This window comes from Oncorhynchus clarkii, chromosome 31 (assembly GCF_045791955.1).
Source record: "Oncorhynchus clarkii lewisi isolate Uvic-CL-2024 chromosome 31, UVic_Ocla_1.0, whole genome shotgun sequence".
In the NCBI taxonomy this organism is placed as follows: Eukaryota; Metazoa; Chordata; class Actinopteri; order Salmoniformes; family Salmonidae; genus Oncorhynchus; species Oncorhynchus clarkii.
In genome coordinates this window covers 21930037-21942488 of record NC_092177.1, presented here as the reverse complement: position 1 = coordinate 21942488, position 12452 = coordinate 21930037, and the positions used below count along the sequence as shown (strand labels likewise).

The following is a 12452-nucleotide window of genomic DNA, read 5'->3' as shown; positions in this document are numbered from 1 at the left end:
GCTTTTAAATCCAAGGAGCATGATCTAAATTGAGTTTGCCTGTCTCTGATCCCTGCCTATTAGAGGCTAATGCAGTATTTCCTGCTTTCACATGTTCATCACAGAGGGGCTCTGGTTGGATGTTCATCACAGAGGGGCTCTGGTTGGATGTTCATCACAGAGGGGCTCTGGTTGGATGTTCCCACTTTTCCTTCTTCCTCTGTGCTTAAGCTTGGAATCACCCCTCCCTCCTCCTTTAACCTAACCCTAACCATTTAGTTTAGACCCCCCCCCCCTCTCTCTCCGTTAACCTAACCCTTTAGTTTAGACCCCCCCCCCTCTCTCTCCGTTAACCTAACCCTAACCATTTAGTTTAGACCCCCCCCCCCTCTCTGCATTAACCTAACCCTAACCATTTAGTTTAGACCCCCCCCCCCCCTCGCTCTCTCTCTCTCTCCGTTAACCTAACCCTAACCATTTAGTTTAGACCCCCCCCCCCTCTCTCCGTTAAACTAACCCTAACCATTTAGTTTAGACCCCCCCCTCTCTCCGTTAACCTAACCCTAACCATTTAGTTTAGACCCCCCCTCTCTCCGTTAAACTAACCCTAACCATTTAGTTTAGACCCCCCCCTCTCTCCGTTAACCTAACCCTAACCATTTAGTTTAGACCCCCCCTCTCTCTCCGTTAACCTAACCCTAACCATTTAGTTTAGCCCCCCCCCCCCCCCTCTCTCTCCGTTAACCTAACCCTAACCATTTAGTTTAGACCCCCCCCCTCTCTCCGTTAACCTAACCCTAACCATTTAATTTAGACCCCCCCCTCTCTCCGTTAAACTAACCCTAACCATTTAGTTTAGACCCCCCCCCCCCCCCCCTCTCTCCGTTAACCTAACCCTAACCATTTAGTTTAGACCCCCCCCCCCCCCCCTCTCTCCGTTAAACTAACCCTAACCATTTAGTTTAGACCCCCCCCCTCTCTCTCCGTTAACCTTACCCTAACCATTTAATTTAGACCCCCCCCTCTCTCCGTTAAACTAACCCTAACCATTTAGTTTAGACCCCCCCCTCTCTCCGTTAACCTAACCCTAACCATTTAGTTTAGACCCCCCCCTCTCTCTCCGTTAAACTAACCCTAACCATTTAGTTTAGACCCCCCCCCTCTCTCCGTTAACCTAACCATTTAGTTTAGACCCCCCCCCCCCCTCTCTCCGTTAACCTAACCCTAACCATTTAGTTTAGACCCCCCCCCCTCTCTCCGTTAACCTAACCCTAACCATTTAGTTTAGACCCCCCCCTCTCTCCGTTAACCTAACCCTAACCATTTAGTTTAGGAGCCTCCCCCCTTCTGGCCCGCTCCAAAACAAACTCCCCTTTTGGGCCAGAACACTTCTAGGCACAATAACATTGGTTTATACAAGGCCCCAACCACACAGCCCTAGAGCAGGGGACATGTTCAACACATGTCTGCACTGCAGTCTAACAGTCTCACAGCCTACCATCACATAACAGAGAAACAGTACAACTAGGACCTGGAGTTTTTCCTGGTCATGTGGTCAGTACCACAGTGTTCCTATTGGTTTCCCATCTCACCATGATGTGTGTGTGTGTGTGTGTGTCTGTGCGTGTGTGTCTCCACGACAGGATGCTGAGGAGTAACCAGCTAGGCTGTGTGGACAACACCACCTTCACAGGCCTGAGCTCCGTACGCCTGCTGTCGCTCTATGACAACCGAATCTCCACCATCACCCCGGGAGCCTTCACCACACTGCACTCCCTCTCCACCATGTAAGTCTCCCCACTCCCTCGCTTCTTCTCCCTTACACACTCTCTTTCTCCCTCTCCCTCCTCTTCTCCTCCCCACACACCACCTGATTGTCTGTGAGATCACTCCCTCTCCACGGAAGTCTCATCTCCCTCCCTCCCATCGTCCTCTACCCACCTCTCCTCCTCATCCCCTCTTCCCCCCACCACCTGACTGTTTGAGAGATGTCTCCTAACCCAGCCCTGGTTCTGGAAAGACAGACAATTTACAGTGTGTTATCACAGCTCTCCATGGCTACAGAATACTGCTGCAGATGGTCTTGGTAATTACAAGCTTGTTTTGTTGGAGTCTCTCTTCGCTTGTTATCAAGCCACTAATAGTTTCTATTTACGGCCGCCCCTGTAGCATCGACAAAATACAGTTTTATCTTTCCAAAGCTAGCAACATCATGACAAATGTCCTTATGAAAATGGCTGCTTTCTAAATATTGTCTCGCGGTCCAATGGAACATGATTCGAAATGAAGCAACATTTTAGTTGATGGCGATGAAGCAATGTTATGTCTGAGATTAACTTGTCAGACATGATCAGTATTAAAATGAGAAAACTATTCAGATGTTATGCCTCTTACTCATGACCACCCAGAAGACAACGTATAAATATATGAACATTTATCTGATGAATAAAACATTAACGGCTGACATTCCTGGAAGTGCACCACTATCCCCTCATATATAACCTGGAATCATGTTTATCTAACTATCCCCTCATATATAACCTGGAATCATGTTTATCTAACTATCCCCTCATATATAACCTGGAATCATGTTTATCTAACTATCCCCTCATATATAACATGGAATCATGTTTATCTAACTATCCCCTCATATATAACATGGAATCATGTTTATCTAACTATCCCCTCATAATAAAATGGAATCATGTTTATCTAACTATCCCCTCATAACATGGAATCATGTTTATCTAACTATCCCCTGAAATGTAACCTCTACTTGGAATCATGTTTATCTTGGGGCACTAGTCTCCTCCCTTCTCCTTCAACTTCTACTGCCTTATGCTCTATGTCTATCAGCTCTCTTTCCCTCCCTCCCTCCCTCCCTGACTCTCGCTTCTCTCTAGGAGAGTAAAAGTAGTGCTGTGGTCTGCCAGCTTCCTAATTACCCTGCGGCTGACACTGACGGATCCGCTCCAGCGCGGCCTGACTAAAAATACCGTCTGGTTTGTGAACCTGCACCGCTAAGAGCGGACCTGGCCAGGCAGCACAGCACTGGGCCCAGCTGTGATCCCAGTGTACAAGTGTATCAGAGAAACAGTCAGTTGCGATGGGCCAGAGCAACTTCTTGCTCTTTCTCTCTCTCGCTCTCTCAATTCAGTTTCAATTTCAATTCCATTTTATGGGCTTTATTGGCATGGGGAAACATATGTTTACATTGCCAAAGCAAGTGAAATGGATAATTAACAGAAGTGAAATAAACAAATTTGCAGTGTCATGACATTGGCCTGGGGTTTGGTTTATGACAGTCATAAATACCTCTTCCCCCCTTTTTCCCCTCTCTACCCTACTGATGTTACATTTGCAAAACCCTTGGTTAACATAGAGATTCTGGGAACATCAGAAGGTGGGGGGAAATTAACTATATTCTGGTAATCCGACCAATTGAACATATGCGGTGGTACTTAATGAATATGATGTCAGTTCGGTTGTCATCTGAGACATTCTCATCAATGATAAGATGACATAAGCTCTATAGTGGAAAGTCTACACATCAGAGTTATCGGATTCACATGGAATTGTTGTTCAATTTAAATGTTTGAATATGAAATTATTCGTGATGGGATGAAATATGATTTTAGCTTCTAAAATGTGAGAATTGGGTTTTAATAAGGTTAGGGCTCTGCTCAATCAGTGGCCCACCCCTGTGAAGGGACATGGGCTATAACACTTTTCAAACACGCCCTCCTCTCCCTTCCTATATAAAGCCTTGATGACAATATAACCTCCTGTTCTGAGGATGTGAGAACGATGGTCCGATGTCAGAATGGTTCAGATAATAACTACAGAACGAAGCGAACATCAGTGTGAGCTTTGGTTGCGAATGGTATGAACTTTGAACTCTTATTCACTACAGAAGTGATACCTTCTAGCTGTTGAGTTAGCAACAGCAGCTGCAAATGCAGGTTAGGAAGGAACAGACAGAGTATCCCGTCTACCACACAACGACGTTACTACAACGTATCCAATTGACAACCTGAGACATTCTTCAAAGGACAAAGGACTCGGTTGGGCAACACGGCCTTCCATCTACCACCAACCTACCGAACCGCAGCTCAGAGTAAATATTTATTGCATTTTCCTTTTCCAAATGTGTGGTAATTTAGAATGCAGAAGATATTGTATTTACGATATCACAGCTTCGCCCTTTGTTCCTCAGTCTTCCCGCTCTTTCACTCAAAACCAGCCCTTTTCTTTTGTGTAACAAGCTGTCATACCTGTTCTGCCTTCTAGGGACATTTTCCTTTATGACGTAATTTGTAATCAAGTTATGATTTAATTGTGTGTATGTGTAATTCTGTGTCATTAGTTAGGTATTTAGTAAATAAATAATTCAACCCAATTTTGTATTGCTGATTCAACTTGTTAGCGAGGGTTCGTGCAGATAACCAAGAATTTACAACTTTCAGATGAGACTGAATTAAGATGACGATTAATATTGACTGCTATTTATGTAAAATATTACTAGGTCTTTAAGAGTTTATTCGGAAGATAACATCTCTATAAATATTATTTTGTGGTGCCCCGACTCTAGTTAATTACATTTACATGATTAGCTCAATCAGGTAATATTAATTACGAATAAATTATTTTATAGAATAGCATGTCATATCACTTAATCCGGCATAGCCAAAGACACGACAACAGTAAACCACCTCTACCTTGTCACAACAAAACTGATTGTCTCAAAACGCATTAAGAAGGAAAGAAATTCCACAAATGAACTTTTAACAAGGCACACCTGTTAATTGAAATTAATTCCAGGTGACTACATCATGAAGTTGGTTGAGAGAATGCCTCATAGCATCACAGCACCATAGCCTCATATTTTCATAGCCTCATAGCTTCTTATTCTCATGTCATCATAGCCTCGTAGCATCATAGCATCATAGCAGATGGTAAAAAGGGACCTGGGTGAAATAAATCTGCTAGTGTTGACTATAACACTGTGATGATCCAGGTACTGTGGAGGGGGTGACTAGTGTTAACTTTAACACTGTGATGCTCCAGGTACTGTGGAGGGAGTGACTAGTGTTGACTATAACACTGTGATGCTCCAGGTACTCTGGAGGGGTTGGCTAGCGTTGACTTTAACACTGTGATTCTCCAGGTACTGTGGAGGGAATGACTAGTGTTGACCCTAACACTGTGATTCTCCAGGTACTGTGGATGGGATGGCTAGTTTTGACAATAACACTGTGATTCTCCAGGTACTGTGGAGGGGATGACTAGTGTTGACTATAACACTGTGATTCTCCAGGTTCTGTGGAGGGGATGGGATGGCTAGTGTCGGCGATAACACTGTGATTCTCCAGGTACTGTAAAGGGGTTGGCTAGTGTTGACTATAGCACTGTGATTCAAACAGGTACTGTGGAGGGGATGACTAGTGTTGACTATAACACTGTGATTCTCCAGGTACTGTGGAGGGGATGGCTGGTGTTGACGTTAACACTGTGATGCTCCAGGTACTGCAAAGGGGATGACTAGTGTCAGCAATTACACTGTGATGCTCCAGGCAGGTACTGTGGAGGGGGTGACTAATGTTGACTATAACACTGTGATGCTCCAGGTTGGCTAGTGTTGGCCTCTACACTCCTGAGCTTCTTGAGGATCCAGGATGGCTCTTGATTGTACTGGTGGGTGCCCATGGCCGGTCCAGCCTTCTCCATGAATTTGTTCATCTTGTCTACTTCCTAGTGATGTTTCCACCACTTTTCTACATTTTAGTGGTGCTCTTGAAATGTTGTTTTATAACAGCATCTGCCTGCCTGGAAGTTACAAAGTAAAGGGACTTTAATTTCTCCCTGTTTTCTCTTCTTGTAGTGAATATGACAATAGTTATTATACTGTGAGATGCAGTAGGACTAATAATTAAAATCAAACACGTGGAAGAGAAAAGAGATTTAGCATATGGCGTTAGATCTCTGCCGTGAGTCCGTTTTAGGCGGCTGGATGGTTGTGCATTCTAAGGTCAGCCTCCTATATTGAATCCACACTGTGGGCTGTGATAGCACAGGAATCACTCTCCTTTCAGCTCTGTTCTCAAACAAGAAAGGTCTTTCCAGCCTATCCCTGTAAGCTATAGGCTGTGTTAATGCTCCAGTCACTAACACACCATATTACAGTCCTAGCTACACACAGTCAACTGCTTTTCTCTGCTACCCATCTGGACCCTGAGTCATTCCTGGAGGCACATTCAACTCTACACCTAATATCTGGCACAGTGCTTACTGCTGCTTACTGGTGTCTACAGCTGCTTACTGGTGTCTACAGCTGGTTACTGGTGTCTATGGCTGGTTACTGGTGTCTACAGCTGGTTACTGGTGTCTACAGCTGGTTACTGGTGTCTATGAATGGTTACTGGTGTCTACAGCTGGTTACTGGTGTCTACAGCTGGTTACTGGTGTCTATAGCTGGTTACTGGTGTCTATGGCTGGTTACTGATGTCTACAGCTGGTTACGGGTGTCTACAGCTGATTACTGGTGTCTGTGGCTGGTTACTGGTGTCTACAGCTGGTTACTGAAGTCTACAGCTGGTTACTGGTGTCTATGGATGGTTACTGGTGTCTACGGCTGGTTACTGGTGTCTACAGCTGGTTACTGGTGTCTACGGATGGTTACTGGTGTCTACGGCTGGTTACTGGTGTCTACAGCTGGTTACTGGTGTCTACAGCTGGTTACGGGTGTCTATAGCTGATTACTGGTGTCTACAGCTGGTTACTGGTGTCTACAGCTGGTTACTGTTGTCTACAGCTGGTTACGGGTGTCAACAGCTGGTTACTGGTGTCTACAGCTGGTTACTGGTGTCTACAGCTGGGTACGGGTGTCAACAGCTGGTTACTGGTGTCCTCGGCTGGTTACTGGTGTCTACAGCTGGTTACTGGTATCTATAGCTGGTTACTGGTGTCTATGGATGGTTACTGGTGTCGACATCTGGTTACTGGTGTCTACGGCTGGTTATTGGTGTCTACAGCTGGTTACTGGTGTCTACAGCTGCTTACTGGTGTCTACTGGTGTTTAAGGGTGTCAACTGCTGATTACTGGTGTCTACTGGTGCTTACTGGTGCCTACAGGTGTCTACTGGTGTTTACTGGTGCATACTGGTGTCTACTGCTGCTTAAGGTGTCAGCATGCTTCAGTTGGAAGCTGGAAGCATGCGGACACTAGCTGGCTGCTAGCCGAAGTCGGCTAGGCGAACCGAACAAGTGTGCTTGCATACTCCCTTAAAAAACCTTCATTTGAAAAATTAGAAAAAAGCGGCAATAGTAGTGTCTATCCATTTTGAGACACCGTAGACAGTATATACTTCCTAACTCAAGATATGTGTCATTCATTTTGACATTTTTGCAAAGGAGATCTTATTCGCTTAATTTTACATCCAACTAAAGCCGGGTGGACTCTACACGACTTTCAAAATCCTAACATCACCGAGCCTCTCACATTAAAAGACTGTCTTTCCTGTAGTTTTTTTGTGTGTTGCCAACGTAGTGGTGCGCACACTAAATTATCTTGCACATACTGGGGGGTCACATAATACAAGATTCTTCACTTGGTCGTGAGGATTCTCCATACAATTATGTGATTAGAATGTTAACATAACTGGAATGAGCTGTGGCTCAAAGCAGCCTCATAAACGTTCAGTCAGACATTCATGCTTGCCGTACAGAGTTTAAATAACTAGCCAACATTTAAGAATTTAATAACACTGCTTGTGAGCTTCAGAAATATAATGATTTGACCCTTTGGTTAAAGGCAAGTACAAACGCATACTAGTAGTATTCATGGCTCCTGTTGGAGAGTCTACACATTCTGGGTGATGTGAAACAATGACATCATCTCACTGGCTTCTTCTCTGGCGAGCTCTCATTGGCTACTGCTGATCACCGTTCTCAAAACTTGTTGTTGCACATCTCACACTACAAGAGCATTGCAGATTTTGACCAATCACTAAAGAAGGGGCGTAGACTTCGGATTGCCTCAAGAAAGAAAGTTGTGTGCCTGAACACCAAAACCAATAAAAACATCACAAAATGTCATCATAATATATGTACAAACTCTTCCGAACTGTTTTGGCTGGAAGCATGCGGACACCTTTCCTGGTGTCTACTGTTACTTACTGGTGTCTACTGCTGCTTACTGGTGTCTACTGCTGACTTACTGGTGCTTGCTGGTGTCTACTGGTGACTTACTGGTGTCTACTGCTGCTTACTGGTGTCTACTGGTGCTTACTGCCGTCCACTGGTGCTAACTGGTGTCCATTGGTGCTTACTGGTGTCTACTGGTGACTTACTGCTGTCTACTGCTGCTTACTGGTTTCTACTGGTGTCTACTGGTGTGTACTGGTGCTTACTGGTGTATACTGCTGCTTACTGGTGTCTACTGGTGTCTACTGGTGCTTGCTGGTATCTACTGGTGTCTACTGCTGCTTACTGCTGTCTACTGGTGACTTACTGGTGTCTACTGATTACTTACTGGTGTCTACTGCTGCTTACTGGTGTCTGCTGCTGCTAACTGGTGTCTACTGATTACTTACTGGTGTCTACTGCTGACTTACTGGTGCTTGCTGGTGTCTACTGGTGTCTACAGGTGACTTACTGGTGTCTACTGCTGCTTACTGGTGTCTACTGGTGACTTACTGGTGTCTACTGGTGCTTACTGTTGTCTACTGCTGCTTACTGGTGTCTACTGGTGCTTACTGGTGTCTACTGGTGCTTACTGTTGTCTACTGGTGCTTACTAGTGTATACTGGTGTCTACTTTTGCTTACTGGTGTCTACTGGTGCTTACTGGTGTCTACTGCTGCTTACTGGTGTCTACTGTTGCTTACTAGTGTCTACTGGTGCTTACTAGTGTCTACTGGTGCTTACTGGTGTCTACTGGTGCTTACTGGTGTCTACTGTTGTTTACTGGTGTCTACTGTTGCTTACTGGTGTCTACTGACATGCTTACTGCTGCTTAAGGGTGAAAAGTTAAATGCCAGTAATAGCAGCTCAATCAATGCTTGGTATAATTTCTCCCTAACATTTCCCAGGTGGAGTAGTGGTCAATATAGACAGCTCAGTGTTTATTATCCTCTTCACTGATCTGCTCATCTATTCGTGGTCTTGTAAGATGGCTGCTCCCTCAGTGACTTGTCAAAGGCTGCAAGCTGTAAGCTGTTGTGTCAGTTAAGTTTGTCAGTGATGCAAATCAGAACCTAAATGATTCCCACAGACATTCACCCCACTCACCCCACTCTCTCTCTCTCTCTCTCTCTCTCTCTCTCTCTCTCTCTCTCTCTCTCCCTCAGTAACCTACTGTCCAACCCCTATGTATGTGACTGTCACCTGGCCTGGCTGGGTTTGTGGCTGAAGAAGACCAGGGTTGTGAGTGGGAACCCTCGTTGTCAAAAACCTGCCTTCCTCAAGGAGATCCCCATCCAGGACGTGGCTAAACCCGATTTCACCTGCGACGGTACGAAACACACCACACCACACCCACAGAGACACCCCCTAAAAACACAGACACCCCATACACACACACCTGGCACTGTTTCTCCCACACACCCATCCATCTAACCATCCATCACACCTGGCCCTGTTTCTCCCACACCTCCATCTGTCTAACCATCCATCACACCTGGCCCTGTTTCTCCCACACCCCCATCTATCTAACCATCCATCACACCTGGACCTGTTTCTCCCACACCTCCATCTATCTAACCATCCATCACACCTGGCCCTGTTTCTCCCACACCTCCATCTATCTAACCATCCATCACTAGAACAATACCTATTTTTCTTGGCCCCAGACAGGTGCTATGTGAAGGGTTTTATGACAGCAGGCTTTGTGTCCAGGGCCCCTGGTTCTGGGGCAGGCTTTATGTGAAGGGTCTTATGACAACAGTTGTGTTCAGGGCCCCTGGTTCTGGGGCAGGCTCTATGTGAAGGGTCTTATGACAGCAGGCTTTGTGTCCAGGGCCCCTGGTTCTGGGGCAGGCTCTATGTGAAGGGTCTTATGACAGCAGGCTTTGTGTCCAGGGCCCCTGGTTCTGGGGCAGGCTCTATGTGAAGGGTCTTATGACAGCAGGCTTTGTGTCCAGGGTCCCTGGTTCTGACTTTTAGACTCACTGCTCTATTTCTGTCTTAGCTACTGTCACACCTCTCCATCTACATCCATCTACAAGCCGTTCATATCCACTTCCCATGAAATTCCACTGGCTGTGTAAAATGCACAACGAAATCTGCTGCTTCCACCTGTTACTAGGCATAGGCCCAAGACCGTCTACACAACCCCCTCCCCTCCATGACTCTGTCCTCCTGTAGTCTACGGCATGTGGGACACACACTCTCTCTCACACACACACACACAGACACACACATAGCTATTAACTCCTGTATCTGACAGAACAGGGGCCAGGGCTAGGGTGTAGGGACTGTGAAGACCAATGGAACAGTAACCGTGGGCGACCACATTATCTCATGTCAGTGTTGGTTTTATGGGGACTCGGTCATTTCCCCCAGGCAGAGTGAGGGAGATGGAGGCCCAAGGAACTGAACTGTGGCCGTAAAAATTTACACCAGAAAGGAAATGCACTTTGGCTTCTGTCTGGTCGAGCGCAGAACTAGCTGCCTCTCTCTCTCTCTCTCTCACACACAGTGGGCCTCTTGTCAAATGTACCGGGCTCTTGGGAAAATAGCACTTCTACTCTTAAGGACTGTAGGGATTAGCTCCAAAAATCTTCTCATATAGTCAATTCACTTGTGAGTTGTAATAATTTGGTACATTCTATATAAGTCCCAGACAGCCAAGTTATACAGTAGATATTGAGTTTCACTAGAGGAGCTACACTAGCTTCATTTGTTCGGCTACAGTGGCTTCAGAAAATATTCATACCCCTTGAATTATTCAACAGTTTGTTGTGTTACAGACTGAATTCAAAATGGATTAAGCATATATTTTGTTCTCACCAATCTACACACACAATACCCCATAGTGACAATGTGAAAACATGTTTTTAGAAATTTGTGCACATTTATTGAAAATGAAATACAGAAATATCTAATTTACATAAGTATTCACACCCCTGAGTCAATACATGTACAATCACCTTCGGCAGCGATATCAGCCAAGAGTTTTTCTGGGTTAGTCTCTAAGAGCTTTGAACACCTGGATTGTAAAACATTTGCCCATTATTCTTTAAAAAAATATTCAAGCTCTGTCAAATTGAAAAAACATTTTTGAGTCTTGCTATAGATTTTCAAGCAGATTTAAATGAAAACTGGACACTCCGTCTTCTTGGGAAGCAACTCCAGTGTAGATTTGGCCTTGTGATTTAGGTTATTGTCCTGCTGAAAGGTGAATTCATCTCCCGGTGGCTGGCGGGAAGCAGACTGAACCAAAATCCTCTAGGATTTTAGCTCCGTTCCGTACATTTTTCATCCTGAAAAGCTCCCAGTCCTTAATGATTACAAGCATACCTATAACATGATGTAGCCACCTCTATGCAAATATGGAGAGTGGGACTCAGTAATGTGTTGTATTGGATTTTCCCCAAACATAACACTTTTATTCAGAACAAAATGTTAATTATGTTGCCACATGTTTTGCAGTATTACCTCAATGCCTTGTAAAAAGGATGCATGTTTTGGAATATGTATATTCTGTACAGACTTCCTTCTTTTCACTCTGTCAGTTAGGTTGGTATTGTCAGGGTTAGGTTGGTTACTTTCTAAATGTAATCTGTTACAGTTACTAGTTACTGTACCTGTCCAAAATTGTAATCAGTAACATAACTTTTGGAATATTTAAACTCAGTATTGTAATTTCAGTATTGTAAAGAGGCACAAGGTTTAGCTGGCACAGCCACAGTCATAAAATCTGATTTTAAACGTAACCCTAACCTTAACCACACTGCTAACCCTAGTGCCTAACCTTAACCTTAAATTAAGACCAAAAAGCACATTTTTGTTTTCAGAACTTCTTTTTACAATATAGCACATTTTGACTTTGTAGCTGGTCCATCTAGTGGAAATCACTCAGTTCTGCCTCAAGGACAAGTCTCTTCCCAATAAACGTCAACCTGATTAAGAGGCATTAGAAGAAGACAAAAATGTATATTACCAATTCCAGGATAAATCAATGTTAGTGTTTACATAGCTGCCCATAAATGTTTGTAGCGTTTCACTTTATAAGTTATAAGTTATAGGTCATGTAGGCTTCTTCTAACCCATTGCTTTACACTACAGATAATAATATGATTAGGCTATAATAAAAAAGATTTAAAAAATAACAGTGTCAGATTTTCAATCATTCCAATTACCCCTCGATCTTCAAAAATAGGACTTGGAAATATACATTAGCCAAATTGTTTAACCTGAGCATAACCCCAAAACGAAGGACTAATTAGCCTACACTGTTGTTTATGATTGTGTTGT

The 12452-nt window shown here is 44.3% G+C and overlaps 1 protein-coding gene across 1 annotated transcript in view; it reads left to right on the top strand.

Moving 5' to 3' along the window:
- LOC139390668 (slit homolog 3 protein-like) overlaps positions 1-12452 on the top strand; it is a 425054-nt gene that overhangs the window by 315986 nt on the left and 96616 nt on the right. Inside the window, exons 18-19 of the mRNA XM_071137941.1 lie at positions 1623-1766; positions 9326-9489. Coding sequence (XP_070994042.1) covers positions 1623-1766; positions 9326-9489 — 308 coding nt within the window. The remainder of the gene's footprint in view (positions 1-1622; positions 1767-9325; positions 9490-12452) is intronic.